This window comes from Takifugu rubripes, chromosome 9 (genome assembly GCF_901000725.2).
Source record: "Takifugu rubripes chromosome 9, fTakRub1.2, whole genome shotgun sequence".
Taxonomy (NCBI): domain Eukaryota; kingdom Metazoa; phylum Chordata; class Actinopteri; order Tetraodontiformes; family Tetraodontidae; genus Takifugu; species Takifugu rubripes.
The window spans coordinates 11,428,684-11,450,365 of record NC_042293.1 but is presented as its reverse complement, the minus strand read 5'-3'; the positions used below and the strand labels follow the sequence as shown (position 1 = coordinate 11,450,365).

The 21,682-nt window shown below is 44.0% G+C and overlaps 1 protein-coding gene across 1 annotated transcript; it reads right to left on the bottom strand.

Moving 5' to 3' along the window:
• Positions 1 to 755: 755 nt before the first annotated feature.
• On the bottom strand, positions 756 to 17,148 carry ppm1h (protein phosphatase, Mg2+/Mn2+ dependent, 1H). The gene is made up of 10 exons (XM_011607448.2): positions 16,536 to 17,148; positions 12,232 to 12,397; positions 10,947 to 11,303; positions 7,773 to 7,885; positions 7,605 to 7,689; positions 7,333 to 7,451; positions 4,054 to 4,117; positions 2,995 to 3,102; positions 1,833 to 1,984; positions 756 to 1,644 (listed from the first exon to the last, which is right to left on the bottom strand). The coding sequence occupies exons 1-10, from the start codon at positions 16,766 to 16,768 to the stop codon at positions 1,497 to 1,499; spliced, it is 1,545 nt and encodes a 514-aa protein (XP_011605750.2). The 5' UTR covers positions 16,769 to 17,148; the 3' UTR covers positions 756 to 1,496.
• Positions 17,149 to 21,682: the final 4,534 nt, after the last annotated feature.

Genomic DNA, 21,682 nt, shown 5'->3' with positions numbered 1-21,682 from the left:
TATGTAAAATTGATGTAATTCTCCAATAGAATCAGGAAATCAGAAGCCTCTTATTTACTAGAAGTTTACTAAGGGTTGAAGATCTTCTCAGTTTCGAGTAGTTTGCAAAAATGTCCACATCTGATGTTCAAGATGGACCCCCCCTTTACAACGCAGAACAAGACCTTTCCCGGGAAACATCCGTTAAAAGTCACAAAAACTGCGAACTCTTCATCGTGCGCTCTGATCTACGGTCTCTTATCGAGTGTTCATATCTGCTGTTTCACCTTAAATGACAATACCATCCTTCATTGTTGCGTGTGTGAGGATGAAGCGATCTCACCATCTTTGCTGTGTGTGTGTGTGTGTGTGTGTGCTGAATTACAGCCCTCCAGCCTGTAATCTTCTGTCAGGCTATTCCATGAACTAATACCCTTCATCCACATCACTTTGGAGATTCACTTAACACAGTTTGACACAGTGTTGATGCTCTAATTCTGTACGTCGACCAGAGAGGAAATCTGTTCCCGTTCAAGCCAGCCAGATTTTCTGGCCAGTAATTGTGCGGCTTTTACATTATAAAAACGGGAAAAGCTTTTACCTCCCCTCTTCTCCATTATGGAGGAAATCATTTAAATTACATACATCTGAAAAGCAGTTTAAATTGCTTGATTTCCACCACTGGGACTCTTGATTCCAAGTTCCATCAGTGAGGCATTTCATATGCACTTATGCAGCGACAACAAACACACATCAATTAATCACGCTGCACATTAATATGGAAAAAGGTTAAAACATCATTTTTTAATACAGCATCAAAGTGAGGATGTAAACCACTTTTTCCAGGTTTTCAAAGCAATACGAACGTCAACGTTTGTTTCAGTAAGATGTGCAACACTTCCATCGAGAGTATCTGCTCTAAATACTATATACATTTTATACAATTTAAATTAAGTTACTATGGCCCAAACTAAAGAGTGGAAAATGGAACAGAATCAAAGTGTTTTCTACATTATCCTTTCCGCAGAACCACATTAAAGATCAGAAAAATTCACTCGCCGTAAAAAGCTCAATATAATTAGAGTAAGGAGAACTGATTTTGTACGACAGGATATCCTTCGCATAGTTCCGCACGTGCACAAGAAATCACTGAAAAAAATGGCACAAACGCATCAGAAAATGGTCCAGAGCAGGACCTGTTGATATGACTCATACGCAGGTCGGATTTTTCTTCTTTACACTGTACACGTGCGCATCAAAACACATTTGGATTATATACATTTCTAATGATTGTGCAACGGTCGGTAACGGCACGACCCAAACACCCGCTGGGATGAGGGGTCCGCCATCGCCGCTTTGGGCGACAAGATTCGGGATGGCTTGAGGTCGACACCAAGATATCTTCTTTTTTAAACTTGAAATCCATGATAATTCAACCCGGGCCTTGGGAGGGGAAGAAAGTCCAAGATAAAGCACTTTAAAAGAGCAAAAGCTAGGAGGGAGGCCGGCGCTGTTCGCTAGTTCTGCTTGCTGGCGTGCGTGAGGGGGATGATGAAGACCGAGATGTCATCTCCAGAGCCTAATCTGTCATTGGAAATCTTCCAGCCTCCGTCCTTCAGCACTCCCCTTGCTCTCATCACGAGGTCTTGAGCCGCCATCGTGTACCTGCGAGAAGAAAGCGATTTAAAAAAAATAAAAAAAATAAACTTTTCATTCTTTGCTATCAATGCTGCTTCATCATCGTGTCAGCCTCTGTTGAGAGATTTGCGTAGCTGCAACGAGTCAGCAGCCGCCATCGTCTCGGTTATGAGCCGGGCTTGAAAGGAAGTTCGAGCGCCGTTAGGGGAACGTGCCTGTGCCGGTCGTCCGGATTGCAGTTTGCCAAGAAAGAGGTGACCGCTTCCGCAGCCTCCTGGTTGGACAGGACATCCCACAGGCCGTCGCTTCCCAGCACCAGAACATCATCCGCCCCGTGCTCGTACTGCCCCAGAGGGTAGACCCTGACCTGAATAAAGACAACAGGCAGAAGTTAAAGGACGGCTGATGTATATGTATTATTTACACGTTTCATGAACTAAAGAGTCCCACAACAAGGCTCGACTGTGTTAACCTTCTCCAGTCCTCTGCTGGACCGCTGCTGGAGCGTAGCAACATTTTGGCTACACGTCGGCATGCTAACACGGACCTACGATAATCCATAGTAGATAATCCAAGTTAGCACACAGCTAACATAATGGGATAATGTTTTAGATTTAACCTATTGAAATATTTGAATCAAGGTACCGATCAGACACATGGACGCAGTTATATACCTGAAACTAAATACAAAGGCAAAACAGAAACCTTAAAAGCTTCTTAGCTACTGAGAGATATATTACAGTGGCAAGATACAAATCTCATGAAAGCACATAATGCACTGAATGAGCTTGGAATGTCAAGGTTGTTGCATCCAGCGAGCCCATTGCTGCCGTAGGGGAGTTGCCTAGTTACAGCTGATACGACTTATAGCCCAACAGCCGCATAAGCAGATGTATCGGGACCAAAATAACCTCTGCTAGGTTAGGATCATTTCCATCATTACAAAAGAGAGAGGAGCTAAACTACGCACCAGAGGTTTGCTTTATGACTCAGTGGCCATGTCTGATTTCAGGATGAGTGTCAGCCGATGTCAAGGACAGAGGGAAGCCATTTGTTGAACCTCTCTGCCCTCGGGGCAGTGTACAGCCCCTCCACATGTATTATTTCTTTATCTACCAAAGGTTTTGCGTCACAAAGTGCGACGTCCACTCATTGACTATGTCTCGGGCAACAACTGTGTCCTCATAACAGCCTCCTGAGCTCCATATTTGTGCTGTTGACAGAAGAGGAGCTGCAAGCATCTCTGAGGGACAAATAACAAAGCTGCACGATTACCAAAGTATGCTAAAGCACTCATATCCTCCGCTCGGCAGTTTCAGGTTCCCTAAATTCAATCAGAATCTACTCTCGACATACAAAATGCAAAGTGCTGCCCACCTCTGGACAGCAGGACAGGAACGGCTTGATATAAATGTTGGAGTCGTGCACTTTGAGACTGTGGTCCCCGAGCCCCCGGGTGACCCCGATGGTCGCTAACACACGAGCCTGAAAGAAGAAGAGACACATTTTTAAAAACAAAAACAGGTGTGAGCAGAAGCACGTATTCGTTGTCACGCCAACCACATCTGCGGCGACAAAGGTAGATGATGAGCAGGGCTGAGGGGATCCAAAAGAGGCTGCAGGTTTCCGGGGTACCAAACAACGGTTGAACCCGTCTGTGCAAGACCTTTTTCTTCACGGGTCACCGCCGATGCATCTAAAAATGGCTGCTGGCAGAGGACTGGGATCTGGGCTAATTGAATCTACTGCACGGCAAAAGAGGGAGGGCGCACGAGGGGCCGTGCGTGGCTGGTTAGGACTGGGCCTGGACGCACTCCAGAGCGTTGAAGTGAGCATGAAGAGCATTTCAAAGCACCTCCAGCAGGAAAAGGAGAAACAATGCGATAGTTATGGCCCTGCAGATTGCTCACCGGCCTTTGAAGAGCCCCCCCCCCACATGGCGACGTGGACACGGCCGACTATGAAGCCTCACGTGTGAAGGCGGCACCTGCCCCAGTCGTCATAAATCTGCCTGCTGGAAAATGCCACCGGGAGAAAATATCCACATCGATCATGTTCTCCGATCTGACCTTTTCAATCTAACAAGGACAAGATGTCGCACGCCGCCACACGGCAGCCCCGCTGGAGGGGGGAGAAATGTCATGAACGGCGCGTCGAGCTTTCGACCTTTTACTCGTGTCAAAATACCAACAAGATTCGGCTGCGAGTGGGTGTTTTAGCTCCGTATCACAATGAGTCTTTTATCAGATCATTTACGCGATTGTTGGTTCAGGCGGGTGTCCGACCTTTGACCCTTTATCAGTACTACCTTGGATGGTGGAGGTAGGATGCCCTGGGGAAACATGGGAGGGTCTGGGGGAGGGCAGGGGCTGCTAACTGTGCCCTGCTGTGCTGAGACCACAGGCGAGGAGCACAAGCCAGCAGAGCAAAGCTTACCTTCTTCCCTTCGCCGTAGATCAGTGGAAACTTCAGGTCATCGTCCTCGATGGTTTTATAGGCCCTGCGGAGAGGAGAGAGGACACTTTCAGTTCATTGGCCGCAGACACGCGGCCTGGAGACACGCTCCCCCCCACATTTGTTAGAAACTAGCCTATTTCTCGCTCCTCTACCTGATCGCTGTCCTTGCTGAGAGGTCTATGGATGCTTTGCGTTAATGGTGGTTTTCTGTAACTCTGCTGCCACTGGTGCCTGCACGTGCACGAGGGGCTGCGCGCACGCACTGCACGAAAGGCTGGATGTAACGCAACTGAATGATGCAAGTATCCTCATTTACATTCCCCTGCTCCCAGAGCGCTGTTTAAACTTCTCCACCTAATGAATAATTTACCACCGTCAGTCGGAGCTGCAGAACAAGGCAAAGGCTCCAGAATACAAGTTCAAGTGTTCACACAGAGCACTAAAATACACTTCTTCATCCTCGTGGCTCGCGTACTTTTGTTCACCTGTGAACAGTTTGACATCACCTGTGTCAGAATCAGAAAGACCTCCAATTTGAGCCAGTTTCCAAGGAACTGATGGGACAGTTTTCCTTAAACGATTCAGACCAGGTGCAACACAAACAGAGAAATTCATTTTGAGCAGCCAAATAATTTAGGAATGCTATTAAAATAAAGGAATGAAGAGTTTGAGTCATTAAAAGAAATGACTGCTGATGTTTCCGCCTGTTGTATTACTTTTGACGACACACAACGCAAATAAAATTTCCTAAATGTGACCCCCTCCCTCTCCAGACCTGCTCCGCTTGCTTCATCCAACATATTCCAGCTGGTACGGAGCAGATTAGCAGGGATGGATGATTTTTACATTACTGCTGGTTCCACTCAGAGACGCCATATGTTTCCACCTTGGGCGAGCGCTATACTGCCGCAGTCAGCACTTTTCCCAGCAGCACGCGCAGCGAGCGTTATCGTAGAAAACACATCCCATAAACACAGAAATGCAGTTTGGAACTCAGGGCTTCGGGATTGCAGCGCAAAATAAATCAACTTATGTTTGTAGGATTCAAAATTTATGACAGAGACACACGTTATCACTCTTTTTGACAGTCATGGGTTCTACTCAGGGGAAGTTTCCTGTTAAAATGGAATTTTCCCTTTGGCTCTGTGGCCTTTAGTGGACGAATTAGGCTCTGTAAAGTGTTTGGTGACAATGTACCGTTACAGATGCCACATAAATAAGCATAAAATTAAAGACTGAGATTGAATTCAGAGGAGAGAAATGAGGTAAACAAGGGCTGCAGTGTTTGACCGATGCTGCTTTGGCATTCAGGGGGGTGTTTGGATGGGAGAGAATGAAAGGAGGGATGAGGGGAGAGAGTATTGAAGTGACTTCTTACGCACAGCCTCCCAGTCAGCAGACACACACACACACACCCTGGGGCAGACTTGGAGGTGACACTGTGGCGCGCCTGTGTCAGCACCAGATGAGTCAGGCAAATTGGGGGGGATAGAGAAGAGCTCAAATCAACTATTTGGCCAACCTTGAATGGCTCTTCGTTGACAGAGGCAGGCATAATGCCAGCGGGGAGACGTGAGTAATGAATTGATGAAGGCCTGTGTCAGTCTCCCTCCAATCATATTCACTGTCATTAAAAGCAGGAGTACAGAGGCGGGAAGCTCAGTTACTATTCATCCTGGCCCTCCTACAGTATGTAGCCTCCACACTTTCTCCTCAGATTTCTTCATCACCTCTTGCTCTCTTTCTCTCTTCATTTATTCCCCCGGTCGACTCGCTTCTTGCACTAAGCGAAGCTCGTTTGGTCCGGTCCGAGGACACTACCTTCCTACCCGCTGGCTGCGGCTGCATCGCGTCGGACACTGGTTTGATGTCCAACGGTTCTGGACGTGTCAGAAAAACCTCCACTAGCCCGGACAGTGAAGCTTACACAGATTTGCTTCAGGAAGATGAAGCGAACGGGGAGGCAGCACAGAAAGAGGTGGGCTGCAGAGGTGGCCTTGATCGTGGCTGCCTTTGAAAGTAACGCAGTTTACACCCACACAACTACCACTCAAATACACATAAGAGCACGATTGCTAAACGTAAAGAATGCACCCCAATGGAGGCATAAAAAAGAGGCAGCGTATCCACGGAACGGAGCTGCACCTGCAGACGAAGCAGAAGGCTGGCATCGGAGCCATCAGCAAGCACCCCGACTAGCTACTAATTTAAGACCCAGACGTAGCCTGGCTGAGAGAGGCAGAACTGGGTTATGGTGGAACCAGATTAAAAATACATCACAGTAGTTCTGCCCTGCCGAGGCAGAGTGAATGTTCTGGGCCTAATGTGGAACAGTGGCTAACTGACCTACATCTGCGGGGACACTACAGAACGCTGCACTCAGGTGCTGCCCTTAATCATCTGCAGGCAACACAAAGAAACAGACATGACGGATGCAATTACTACAGTCCAACAGGAAGTGGCGGCTTTAAAAGCTCCTTTGTCTTCATTACATTATATCAAATGACAAAGTGATTTGACTGCAGAATTAATCAGCGCTGATGTCAAAGTATATTAAATGGGCATTTTTCTTTTTGTTCGATGCTTGAGACAGAGAAACGCATCCAGCCTGCACGCGTTATCGATTCCTCCGGTCAAATTTGTCATTTGTATCCGACGCATTTGTTGAAATGAGCTCGGCCTCATCTGGCAACGCATCAAAATGTGGCGTAAAACAGGACCAATTGTGCACTTATTTTACGTGGCTTCTCCTATATTTAATGCTGGGGTGCTGGTACTGCATTGCCATTGTTTCACATTCAATACCTGACCCCATGGGTGCCTCTCCACCTTCCTTTTTACTCTTTCATGTCTGTCTATCGGCACTCTCACTTTTATTTATTTTCTACACCATCTTCTGCAATTTCTCGCTCTAAAATATGAAAGCTGAGACTTCCCCCTGCCTAGATTTTTCTTCTCACGTTCTTCACATACCAAAGCAAAAGATTCAATGTCAGTTTCCTGAAGCTTTTAAATTACTGGGTAATTAATGGGTAAAAAGGCAAAAATTACTGTATGCATATCAAATGAAATCACTTATGACTGAAGAAGGACATTTTACCTCTGCTGGCTTATAACACTAAAAAAAAGAGGATTAGGAGAAATATATATGACAAAAAATTCAAAGCTTTAGAGTGAAATATTCAAGCATAACTCCAGATGAGAAATGGAAATCAGTTCAGAAGGGGTCTAAAATCTCAATGAATATGTTTAACCCACCATCCAGACATGGTGAAGTCGCGGTACAGCATCCTCTTCCCCACCTCCTTCCTCTGGACTCTCCTTGGGAATTCTAGATGAGTAAACTCATTTCCTAACAACTGGGGCTGCATGTAAGCCTTTAATGCAGAGAAAAAAGAGAAGGGTTTGTGTCCCAGCATGACAGGAAAACATCGCGACGTGCAGTGTATGAAAGAGGAGTGCGAGGGGTCTCTGTGGGAGGGGAGGTCAGCTGGACTAATATGTGTCAGCTGCGAGAGGTTCGGTCTTACCAGGAACTGCAGGCGCTGTCTCTCAGACTCCGGCGTGAACTCTGCTGACACGGGGATGACCTCCCCCGCCCGGATAATGATAGCTCTGAGAATAAGGAACAGACAAAACAGAAATGCTTACTTTAGCCAAGTCTCCTCCTCTTCCTCTTCCTCAGAATGACGACTCACCTGCTGTCCCCTGCGTTTGCAACGTAGAGCTTCCCAAGCAAGCAGACGACCGCCAGGGCAGTGCAGCCTCCTGAGATGTTGTAGACTCCCTTCTCCTTTTCTATTTGCATATCCTGAGCACAAAAAACGCATTTCCTTCACATCCCCTATTACGCAACAGCAGGGTACTCAGAAGAGACACTGATAAGTCCTAGCCTGCCATCAAAGCTGCTGTCAAAGTAATATCAAAAATAGAAACATTCATTTAGGTGTCAACAGTCATATCAATCAGTAATAACAAGGAGGAGAGACAGAACGGATTGGAGCAAAGGCAGAGAGTGACTGCTGGATATTACACCGGCTTATTAGCCCAGATTCATTTGCCGCTAATTAAACCAAAAAGCGGTCTGAAAAAAAGAAATCAACCCATTTATTCAGAGAATAATTAACCTTTCAGTAAATTAATCAAAACGTGAAAGGAAAGTTGAACTGAGCTCCTCTCAGATCCTTTGACCCTTTAATCCTTTATCGGGCCGGCCTTAGAGGCTGCGTGCGGAGCCTTAAATTCAAAAGCAGGAAGCTGTCCCGAGGAAGCGGATCAGCCCTGCAGGGTCTCCTTCACATCCCATTTTCACCATTAACAGATTGAGCAGGACGAACAGTGTCGGTGAACACGTTTGCAGCGAGACCATCACTGACATGTTTTTACATATGTTGCCCCTTCTTTACCTTCTGTTCCTCCGCTAACTGCCTCAATCTGGTCACGATTTCAGCACTGGACTGTATGCATACCATAAAAAACACAAACGCGATCACAGGCTCGTATGCTCGTCTATTTATTTCTTGATCTGCATCTTCAATTATCTGTAAAAGCACAAATACGCATGTTCTTGAGCTTCTGACTCTATGAGCTCACGTCAGGCAGATGCATCTGTGGCACCGTGACATTGAACCAACATGGCCCGACCTGTACCCTGAGCACAAAAAGCACTCAGCAACAACACACTAAAACGTCCTCACACTGCTGGTTCAAACTTGGGCTTTGTAGCGAGTGCACGCTCACTCACACACTCATTGGAGGGTGAACAAAATGTGTCCTTCACCCTGAATGAATTATGAATCTACAGTGAATCATCCATATTCACCCTCACTGTATCAAATGTGTCTTGCTGCAGGCAGTCTTGAATAATGAAAATGTCTGCATAAACATCTACACCTTTCTCCTCTGCACCTCCACAACAGCTGAACTAAAGGAAAAACAGCAGCTAAAGAGAGTCAGAGGAGGAATACGCATGCAGGTCAACGTGTTCTTGGATTGTATGAATATAGAGTGGAAGGTATACACATACTTTTTTATATTTATCAGCTAATTTTCTTAAATGGTGAATTGATTCATTTTATTCTCAGATGCTTGTTAATTTGGCCAGTATTGGAAACCCAATTATTTAACACGTTTTTAAAAATGGTCATTTTATTCATCCATATATTGAACTGTCAGAGCAAGATTCACCATTTGTCCTTTACGAAGGTCACTTTTAAAATATAAAGAAATTTAAACCTCTCCTTAAAAATTGGACCATCAAGAGACAGTTTTGTAATTCTTTAAGGTTTAATTAAGTAGATCTCTTCCATTCCCTTTAGGAAAAGCAGATGAGACGGGGGAGCGAATGTGCAAAATCAGAGTTGGAAAAGCACTAGGGGGTCTGTGAGAGGAGAGTCAGGCAAGCAGGGTCAGACACATGTTTGCTGCTGCCTGGGAACAAGAATCAATGTGGTTTTCCTCCAACGAGGAAAGGAAGGAAAGACAGTGGAAAAACTGGCCAAATAAAATATTTTGTGAAGTTAGAAAATGTACCGACTGGTTTTACAGAGACAAAAATATAATTATTAATGATATTTCAGTACCACTTCGTAGCACCTAGTACAACCTTGTAAGAGAAAACTCTTAATTCATTCATTAAAAAATACCATTTATTTTTCTGAGGTAAGCATTCCAAGCCAATATGTCTTCTTTTACGGGCCAGTTGTTCGGATATTTAATACAACACCTCCCTCTAGCGGCGATATGGAGACCCGAATGAATTAGGAAAGCGTTTCATATTAAAACCTTCACATTTTTTTAACTAAAGTGAGTTAAATTTAAAATGCATTGTATCAATTTGAATTTAAAAAAATGGATCCATTTGAGTTAAATTTTACTTATTCTAATTTAAATTTTTAACTGATACTGATCAGACGAGCCAAATGCCAGAATGTGATGAGAAGCTGACCAAAAAAAGTCACCACGTGGGGTTTAATGACCAAATAGGTTAGAGTCTCCCATTAACTAATTGCTGTATAAGTGATTATGGTTTAGCTGGCAACAAGTTCTTTAACCCCAACTGATCCAGGAAGTAGCACCTCATTTCTTTAATGACCATATCAAACAAATTAGTAAATTATTTTCCTACAATAGGTGGTATCGGGTGTGCATTACCTGGAAAATTAAACTCAATTGCTCACAATATTGATCTTTGACTTCTTTTGCCCAACAGTGTGTCAGAGAGACCTCCACTATTTGTATTGGCTCTGGTATTGATCCATCCACCGACACACGAGTGGACCACCTGCTCTGCTTCTACGATAGATTAATAATTAAGCATGTGTTTTGCATGTAAAAAGTGTGTTGGCTGTACATCGGCTATTTTCGAGACTGGATTTGCAACAGAGCAGAGAGGTGGAGTCCTACTTGACACCCCAGAGCTTTGGTGTTTGATATATTCCAGAAAAAAGCTGTCAGTACCAAAGTTAAAAGCACACCGCCCCCACAGCTCTCTCATTAAGTGGAATATTACTTCATCCAGTTACTCCTTTCAAACCAAAGGACGTTTCGTCCTACATTAAACAGGAAACAGAAGTGCATTTGGCTCAGATAACTATCGATTTAGTTATTGACGAGTCAATGTGTTGTTACAGTAAACAGCTCGTTACGTAAATTCAAGACTTGGTACCGAACTGTCATCCAGCGCCGCACATCAAATTCATCTCAACTTTAATGGTGAAGAGATGAAGAGATGTGGTGAAGAGATGCTTTATGCGCAATATCTGACACTGGGGCCGTTTAAAAAGAAAATTCAATAAGTTCAGAAAAGTGAATGATAATCACGGTATTTTCTTTGCACATTTCAGGCTCCTCGGCTTCACCACGTTTCTTACCATGTCCTTGAAAGCATTCTCAATGGCTCCGATCACCAGGCTCTCCTGGGAAACCTTCTTCTCGGTAAAGAAGCGCGTGGGTGGGCTGCCGGGAGAGCAGGGTGCCCCTGCTGCACCCCGCAGCGATGCCGCCCTGGTGAGTGCACGCTGGGACGTCGGGGTGAGGTGGTGATTGATGGGCTCCTCTCCCAGACACGTGGGAGCCAGCAGGTTGGGAGTGCAGAGGATCTCCAACACCTCCTGAAGGTGTAGGGCAACGTGATGATGCAGGAGGTGCGAAGCCATGACGGCAGCCCCGGAGCCAGCGTGGCCGTCAAACAACGCCCAGTAGTTCAACATCAGGTCTTCTGTCCTGTCCTGTGCAGGGAAAATATAAAACCAGACAGACAAGATAGGGAGAGTCTTTGTATTTATCCGCCACCTCTGCACGAACGACTGTTCATTTGCACGTAACAATTTCTGCATCATTGCCACAGCGCGGCTGTAGGGTAATTCAAGCAGTGCTTTCCCTCCGTGGCTGTGTGACACAGAAAGCTCAGCAACAATGGCTGGGAATCACTGATGTAGCAGCGGCTCCTTTCAAACAGTCTTTTCAGAATCAGCACTTCCCCCCCTTCTGCTGTGTATCTACATAAACCTTATATAACACAGTTTGTAACACATTACATCATTGGGGTCAGAGCTGTTGTCCCCCAGACAGCGCCGGAGCTGCAGGACATCTCGCTGGTTTGTGAGAGAACAAATGCTCCAAAGCCGCATTTGTCACCTCTAGGTGTTTACCGACACTTTTGAAGGGCTAATGTGCAGTCTGTGATCAGCACGTCGGTGTAGCCTTGAAAGCGTCACCTCGCACCCGGTAGACGTGTGAGCGCCACCGTTCATGGCACACTTTTGTCTCGGCTGCCTTCAAAGGCCACGTGCCGCCGCCGCGGTTTAAAGGCCACATTTGTTTGCCGATTTACCGAATTCAACGCCGCGGAGAGCGCCGCCCCTGCTGAGCTTTGATCACACACGATGACTCCATCTTTATTTTTTTCTTACAGGCAGCGACTGCCTCAGTGAAGCAAGCAAAGAGCAGGAAAATGGCTCCCTATCGCAGCATCACTGCGGTGGTGAGTCATGAGGCGCGTGCACGAGAGTGCCCTTGGCTTCAGGTGGACATGTGAGCATCATCACTCAGAAACAGTTGCACCGGCGATAGTCACATACAGCCATTAGAAGCATCAGGCTGTCACCGTGCACAAGCGACGCTGCCACATAGGTTAAATAAAGTCGTTTCACTGACCGAGCAACTGGGGGGGTCAACCCCCTCTCCGTTAGGCAGAGACGACCTCCGGCGGGTCATGGGAATCTGGCTGGACGTGGGATTCCCTCCAGGCTTCCTTTTGATCACCAGCACCTCACAGCGGGCCTGATCCTCATTTAACGCACTTTTCCCAGCATTGATCGCCCTGGTGGACAGAGATGAGACATCACAGATGAGATCGAATCAAAATTCTGGTCAGAGGGACATTAAAGCAGCAATAAAAGTATTCCTGGCGTCCGGCGTGCATATCTGTGGACCAATTTTGGCCATGAAAATACGCTCCTGTTAACTGAAATTTAAATTAAACCTCTAATCCTGTCAATTATATTGGAAAATAACCATTTTTTTCCCCATTATATTTCATTATCGCATCATTACATTTTTCAAACGCGCTCCCTCTTGAAATTGAAAATGGAAACACTTGGAGTAATTAGTGTAACTATAATCCATTTCATTCCAGTTTTTGGAATAAATGGCTATTTAAAACTCCAGTTGTCCCAGAAGCATTAATTGTATTAGCCACGGTTTTTAAATGGTGATTAGGTCCAATGAATAAGCCCATGCAGCAGCAGTCAATAAGCAATATTATGCAAACACAAAAGCGCGTCGTAATAACTGCTTAGAAAAGAGGCCACAGACAGCAGCACCACAGGAAGTAGCATTCGTTTGACCCTGTCGAGTTGCGTGTTCGGGCCTCTGGTCTCTGATGCGAGATAGAACCCGTCCACGGCCCGAGGCAAGAGCTGTGTCTGAGAGCGGGCCTGTCAGGTCAGGTTAAATCGCTGCGCTGAGTAACGGTCACGCTAACGTCAATCTAAGCTTTACTAAGAAAGAAACAAAAGCAGTAAAACCAACAGTCTTAGTTACAGTAAATGTTGAAATGTTTTGGTTTTGTTTTCTTCCAAATCTTTCCTGTGTTATATCTGATGCAACAACACGGGATCACTTGCTGGAACGTGTGACTTGTAATGTTACAAGAAGTTGATTCAGCTGAAAGCATCAAAAAAAAAAAAAAGAAAGAACGCCAAGATTTGGTTTCTATTGCTTCTATAAATGGAACTGCAGCTAAGTGAAACATGCTTCTCCAAATAAATTCTGTCAATAAGAAAGTAATATAATCAAAAATTAGCTCAATTAAATTTAGTTGCTACATAAAGATTTTGACTATTTGCAGATCTGAGTTTCAAAACTGGGATGTTAACAGCTCCTCTGAACTGTGCTCACACATGTTCTACTGTGCATAAATCTGGACTGTGACGACAACATCTGTTTAGTTCTCGTTGCAGCATTGGCACGTGCGCAGTGTGCTGCGATTCCACCTTTCTAACGTGTAAGAAAAGTTCTGACTGACAAGGAAGGCTGAAACATTCGTGAGTCTCCCTCCTCTCCGCTGCTGCAGCTTCAATCTCTTTCAGATGGACTGTCGAGGCCTTGCAGACCTCTGCTACGTGCACACGCGGCCACTCAGACCATGAGTCGGGCCAACAGCTCTGTAAAATCTTGCAAAAACAGGAAATTATACCGATCATGAAATTAGGTGGGGAGGAATATGGTTTATACCACTAAACTAAACTTTTCTTCTATTCTTCATCCAGTCCAGGCAGTTTGGTGGACGATGTGGACAAAGTAGCAGTTATACCATTTGATACCGCTGACGCTGCTTGTGTCTGCTGCTCAGAGCAACAGAGCCAACAAGCAATCTAAGGAAGGGACCAGCGAAGTAGAGCAGGCAAACAACAACGGTGAGGCCATTTTTTTTTTTAAAAAGATTTCAATTTGTTTCATCTCTGGAGAGATGCTGAAGGATGATGTCATCGCCCTCATTTCTGCAGTGATTCTAACTGTTCTTAATCACCCTCTGACTACATATAGAACTCATTCAACCAATAAGTTATAATTGCACTTAAGACCACAGCGTATCAAACCCCATGTTTATAAGTTTACTGCTCATGGCCAAGATAAAAAAATAACATAATTGTATAGTATTCCACACGTGCCTTATATGGTTAGGTTAATATCCACATGTTAGTCAAATGCTAAAGCATTGAAATTAGTTATACTATACACTCCCCTTCTGTTTGAGCATCCCCTCCCACCATGAGCCTGGTGCTGAGCGAAAAAAAAAAAAAGGAGATCTTTCTGACCACAGGCGCCTGCTCGGGGTCAGACTTGGGTTCCTCTGCATCACCACGAGATCATAGCAACGTTACGCTAAACAAATCAAGTTTCATCAAATTTAATTATTTCAAAAAGGCTGCTTCAGTCAGCCGGCTGACTGCCCACATGACCGACACTGTTTTCCTTTTAGTTGTCTTTGCATGCACGAAAAGGAAGTCCCAGGATACATCCTGACAAGCAGTATTCAGTGATCCTTTCCAATGACGGGGCTCACTGGACCTGAAGGTCAGTGCTGCCAATCAGAAGAGGCAAGTCTGAAGCAGAACCCGGCTTCCTCCCGAGATAAACCCGAGATATCGCAACCTGAATGACAGCGGGAGAGAAATGTCAACCCTGTTTTAGCATGTTTTATCTACATTATATCATATTTGCCTCCCAATACAGGGTTGTCTGGCATTAAAGGCGATTTTGCAGCTCTCAGAGACAGCAGGCTAGCAAATCTCTGGATATGTTTACATTTCCCCTCGAAGATTAACTGTTCTCTGACCCTCCTGATATGTTGACTCTCGTTTTCTCAAGCAGGGGTGAGATTAAACTACAGTGAATCCTGCTGGTCAGCCAGCTGTTGACAAATCCCTGGTATGGCTCATCTCCGAAGATAATGCTGATGCAATGTCAAGATCTCACATATTCACAGAGAAACTCTCTCTCTCCATCTCTCTCTCTCTCTCTCTCTCTCTCTCTCTCTCTCTCTCTCCGCGTGATGTGCATGTGATCTGGCTGAAAAGTCAGCTTTTATGCCTCTAAATAAACTGTGCTGAGTTATCAGCCAGCAAGAAATAATGACTTAAACTGTTGCATGAAAATAAAAAAAACATAAATAGAGATCAGGCTAGAATTATAAAGAGGTTATGCAACATTTGGCAGCAGAGTTGGGACTTAAGGAGGCTAATTATTATGCATTTGTTTCTTGAGTTGAAGCAACCTCGTGGTAGAGTAGCAGAAGGAACCATTGCTGGGTGGCTGAAGTGAATCTTTCCAGAAGGACCTTAAATTCAACATAAACCACTCGGACTTTAAATTACAGCTCTTTTAATTGCAAATGACATCTAGCAAAATCTAGCTTCTCAATTTGTCTCTACATTATTCAAAGTGGGTGAATTTCTGGTGACCGGACAGAATAAAAGGAGCAGTCTGAAGATGTCAGCAGCCTCGCCGTCTTACTCTGCTCATGTATTTTCTTGGAAATTCCAGCGAATTGCCTCAGGGACGCAGACTAAACAGACCTGTCAACGATTTGGCTAAAGGATAATGACACATTTGCACATGTAAACTTAATTTCTGCAACACAGAGGTCGTAGAAACATGATGCGTGCACAGCTATGCACACAGTATTTGTAGTAATAGTGGCAAACTTCCATATCAGGCTATCAACAACATGGATTCCAAAGTTCATGAAAATAAAGTGAATTTTAAACTTAAAACAGCTGTGTCATTTTAAGCTTGCCTGCAGACCTCCCAAATATTTGGACTACAGGAGAATAAGTAATTCCTTGTCTCTCTTTCTGTTGTCAAATAATATGAACATAAAACCACAACTTATACAGTTATAAGGTTATTTTCTGAAATGTTCTCTGCAGAATTACTCACATTATAAGAGCACAGTTTATGGAAGATGTGCAGTAATTTTATTTGAAGCTTTTGCAGCCAAAATGTGAGTCCCACTGAAAGGAAAAACCAAATGAACCAGAGATGATGTGTTATGCAAGTACAGGATAAAAATAAAAATAAAAAAATGAAACAACACCATAAAACCACCATTTTATCCTGGAAAATTTACATGTGTGCTTAATCAGCCACTGTGCAAATTCTGCCTGAAGTGAAAGGACCCACAGTCCTACAACCACCTACTTCTAAAATTAGAGATACACACCTTTTCCCTATCTATGGGCTTGAAAGGGCCAATTCTAGCAGCCGTATCTTCAGAGGGGCTTTATTTATGTCAGACACTGTGCACCCATCCTCTGCATAAACACAGGGGCCACCACCAACAACAATAACAACAGCTGGTGCTATTGTTTACCCGCTCATGCGGTGGTCCAGGAAAACCCACCTCCCAAAGGATGCGACGTGCAAGAAAAGATGGACGCAGGCAGGTTACTCACTCTGCGTAGCCGGTGGCCCACGGCAGCCGCTTGGTCTCCTTCACGATGACGATCGGTCTCGACGCGTGATCCGCCGAGCACTCCACCTCGTCCGGGGACAATCCCAGGAACTCCGGTCTGCTGTACGGGTATTTCAGCGGTAGATCCGAGCCCCCGGAGTGATCACCGTTGGAGCCCCCGGCCATCATGCCTCCCATAAAATTAGCCACCGCCGACTTCACCCGTGTGAGCATGATCCTGCGTGGGTCCCGGCGATGCGTGTGTGTGAGCTCGGCGTCCACCGACAGGGGCCCCGCACCGAGACGCAGTTTGCCGGTGTGTGAAGCAGATCGGTCGGACGTGAATCCTCATTCAGCTCGATGAACACGGAAATAGAGACACGCTGAGGGCTGCACGCTGGTCATGTGACAAACCGGTTGCTGCTGGTGGAGTCGGTCTCGCTGGAGCTCCCTGAGCAGCTTACAAGGCTGGAGGTCAAAGGTGCCTGATCGCCGAGCAGCGACCGCCTCCAGGGTACCGAGGTGCCGTCATTAGGCGGCGTGTCATGCGCGGAAATATGCTTTTTATTCAGAGGAACGCGTGCGTGATGTGGGCCTGTCATGTGTACCGGAGCATTCCTCCCGACAGACACACACACACACAATGAGCCAAAAAAAAGAAAATTCAAATTCAGTGTGCAATGACACGCTCAGTCGTTTATTGATTTGCAATGTTACATGAAATATTAATATCCACAGCTGCTTAATATCATGTACAGTCACTGGTGATTGGAGAACATGGTCACGAGGCTGATTCACTAAACCCAGAATCTCCTGCAGGAGCAACAGGACATCAACTAACCACATCCATCATCTTCTTGACCACACCAATAAATACATAAAGGACAACTGGAGAACTTTACAAATATTCCTGACTAAAAAACAGATACATAAAACATAATTGTTCATTTTCCTATAAATTTAGCAAGTACTGCTCATTTGTACCCTCCTGGGCGGTGACTTCTTCCTTCAGACCTGAGTCCTCTGAGGATTCTGTGCAGGATCTTAGCTGTTCCTAGGACTGGACTCTTCTGCACAGAGATCTCTGATGTGGTTCCTGGTATCTGTTGGAGCCATCTATTCAGCTTTGGGGTTACTTCCCATAGTGTCCCAATCACTACTGGGACCACTGTTGCCTTCACGCCCCACCTTCTCTCTATCTCCTCCTTCAGCCCCTGATATTTCTCCAGCTTCTCGTGTTCCTTCTTCCTGATGTTGCTATCACTTTGAGATTGCTACATCTATCACCACCACTGTCTTCCGGTGTTTATCTATCACCACTATGTCAGGCTGATTGGCCACCACCATCTTGTCAGTCTGGATCTGGAAGTCCCACAGGATCTTGGTGTCTCCCACCTGGACCCTGGGACCTCCAGTCCATACTCAGTGCAGATGTTCCTGTACACTATGCCAGCCACCTGGTTATGCCACTCCATGTAGGGGCATCTGCACACAGCCTACACCTGAGGTCTTGTCTGGTATGGTAGACCCTGGCCTCTATTGCTCTGGTGCTCAGGGCCTGTTCTTGTGCGGCCATGAGTAGTAGTAGATTATGTATGTGTGTGTATATATATCCCTTAAAATCTTTTAGAACCCTCATAAAATTTAAACTCATAACACTAGATCCAAGGTTCCATGCATATCTTTCCTGTCCATGCTTATTATCAGCTGAGCGTTTATCATAGAATAACATTGGTGTTGCTGGTCCATTCCATCCATGAGTTCATGTTTACATTTATTGCCCCCTCTGATAAACGCATAAAAACACTCAGTGCAATCAGGTGTTATTGGTGCACTCTGGACCTGGTAAAAGAAAACATGACGATTACACCGAGTTTTATGTTTTTATTGTATCCGTCCATTTCGCGATGCTTTTTTGTCTCTTCCTTTTTTCCAGATTCAAGGTTTCAAGGTTAGCATTTAATTAGGTGATGCTTCCAAGTTTATCTTGATGCGGGCAGATCTTCTCCCCCAACTCTCAAGTGCCACAAAAATGTACAGAATTTAATTCTAAATGTTAAAAAATGTATATTACACATTAGAAATAAGTGTAACTTAAAATGAGCAGTATAAAACATCCTAAACTGCAAGTTTACGCATTTTTCTTCCATCTGTGATTCAGGATCAAGGAGATCACTCACACACAGCATCGCCACAGGGAATATGCCAAAAATCTGCAATCAATAATTCACGAGTCTGCCAGGAAAGAGCTCCACTGACCTAATTACAGAGGCACCCTGCCTACAAGCAGAATGTGAATAAATAGGCTTGGATTAGATGGTAAAATAAATAAATAAATAAATAAGTGGAGGATGGACATTTTTTGCTCTATTTTTGCTTTTTAAGTCAACTTTAACCTTCGTGCTCGACTATAGAGGGTCAGAGATTAGCCATGACGCAAACCTAAGTGATACACTTTACCCTGAAGTTGAAGATCATGGGTAGTGTCTACTCAAACTGCACCAACAGCAAATGGGAACTCTTTTTATAGTTTTAATTATAGTTTTATAGTTATAGTATAGACTTCATATATTCTGGCTTTATTATTTTCAAACAGGAAGCAGGATTGTGGCAGGATCAAGATAGCAAGAAGATATTGTGTGTGGGAGCAGTGGGCTTGGTATCCAATAGATGTCTCCATTGACTCATCGAGGAACACTGCTGCCTACACGCGCTGACTGAGGATAATATTAGATGATGTCAATGATTCATCAGTATAAAACAATCTTCCATATACAACCCTTAAATATACTGTACGTTTAGATCAAAATCCAGTTTGTCGGTCTTATCTCATGTTAATGGTATTTTCCTCGCCTTTCATTTGTACCATATGGCAAATTTTACCTTTATAACTACATCTAGTTAAAAAAAAAAACCTTTTGAAAATTCAGCTGGACTTCCTTTAGTTTTTGGAATATGTTTCACCTCTTATCCAAGAGGCTTCCTCAGTTCTGAATTACCTGGTGGGAACCCCAGAGTTTTGTATACTGTGCTGTTTTCCTGAATGCTGTCGTATGTGGACGTTGGTGGTCGTCTGTATTATCAAAAGGCTGTGGATCATCCTTGTCATCATCAACACACCCCTTTAATACTGTAAATTACCCCCAGCGAACAATAAGGACAGCATTCCAGATAAGTGGTGACACTTTGGTGAATATCTAAAGGAGTCCAGTTAAATTGTTTTCAAGCCAGAATTCTCTTCGACCTTGATGACGGAGGACATTCATTGACATGAAAATCCTTCCAAGCTTTCCTTTTCATATCTAGCTCTTTCAAATTTTGTATCCAACCCACAGACTAAAGTCCACTCATGCTACCTAAGTCAAAGACCTTTTTTGCATTGGTTCAGTGCAGCTGTTTGGAATTCAGAAGACTTACGCTTCTGTGAACCAGCATTTACCAGGAAATAAAACCCCTAAAAACAACAATCAAACTGAGCTGCATTTATTTTGAAGAATATAATTTCTGTATGCTACTGGTTGTTGGTGGGCTTCGTAGTCCCAGTTTAATATTTTTTTTTATGAACATAAAAAGACTCACACTCCCCTTCAAGCAACAGCAATGAATAAAACACTTTCTTTTAGAAGGCAGAAACCCCAGGCAGAACCCAGTTTGGGGAAGGTCAGGGTGAGGGACAATCATGAAGACAGAGATACACACGGACAGATCAGGGTTATTTTGTTTAAGGTTTACCACTCGCCTAGACAGGAAAGTATGACTATACATTCAAGACAGGACCCATGTTTCTCTAGAAGCTATATTTGACATCTAGAAACCTTCCAGTTACTTTGTCATCTCCAGTAATTGTGTTTCCTCACGAAATGTAAAGCATTAATATAAACTATTGGGAGCTAATGGACCAAAACCACGTTTTAACACAGAACTATGCAGTTACTTCTGCTGGAGAACAATGATTTAGTTGGATGAGTAGGTTCTACAGAAGCATAAAGAACTGCTGGAGCTCAAAGAGAGGAGCTGCAGGGAGGAAGAAATCATTATAACTGTATAAGTTAACTGACTTAGAGTCAGAAGAGAAAGTCTGCTTTAGTCCGGAGAAAGACCAATGGCAAAGAACTCGTTCCTATAATTCAACACGATCATTTTCTTGATCTCTCACTATAAAATATGAGTGTAAATGTAGGTCAAAGAAGACATTAAAACATTCGTTATACGTGTCAATACTGTTGAGCTTTTTCTATGTTACATATAGCGGTGCAGATAATGCCTGCAGCATCTCTACCCTTTATCATCCAATAATCTTCCGATTATGATTAAAATACGAATTGAAGACATATTTATCGGAAAATAAGAATACCTGCAGCACATCATGACCAAAACAATGGAATGAGGCCCCCGGTCTCTACAGTCAGGTAACCGCGAATGTGCCTGTTTATAAATAGGTGAAACAAATAAATATGGATCATTTGGATCATTCTCTTAATGCATAACACAAAAATATTTGCTACATGTGACCTGAGTGATAATATTCTAACATATAGGGTATTTATTTCCCAGTATATTTGAGGAACGTGTACATTTCATACTATTTTGAACAAGAGTATTAGTATCACTGCGTTTCAAAATAGATCTACAAGATAGATAATGTTCACGAATGTCTTTGTTTAATTGCTTTTCAAACTGACACGTGAAATATAAGGCCGGAAAAAATAGGCCGCATTACGTCACATAATCTAAAGTTGCATGTGCATTTAATGGCCAGCAGAGGTCCCCTTTGTACATAGAATGTTTGACTGCAACTACAGTATACTCTGCTCATGATCTTCGTCATTTCAAATGACCTGTAAATCAAAACTACATTCCTACAGATTGCTGCATAGCGTTGTGTTGTTACGACTGTTTGATCATAACAAACCATTCTGATTCTGATTGGTTCTGATTCTTATATCAGCATGTGTTTTCTCTAGGTACCATTCTGAGATAAGGTGTAAAATTGATCAGCAGTATGTTAACATGTGGTCTTGATCCAATTCATAGGCTATCATGATTTAAAGTAAGGTAGAGAATATCAAGCAGTTTCCAGAGCAGTTGCTAGTGTTTATTGGAGTCAGAAATCAAGATTTATAGGTGGTGATGAAGTAAAATTCCAGT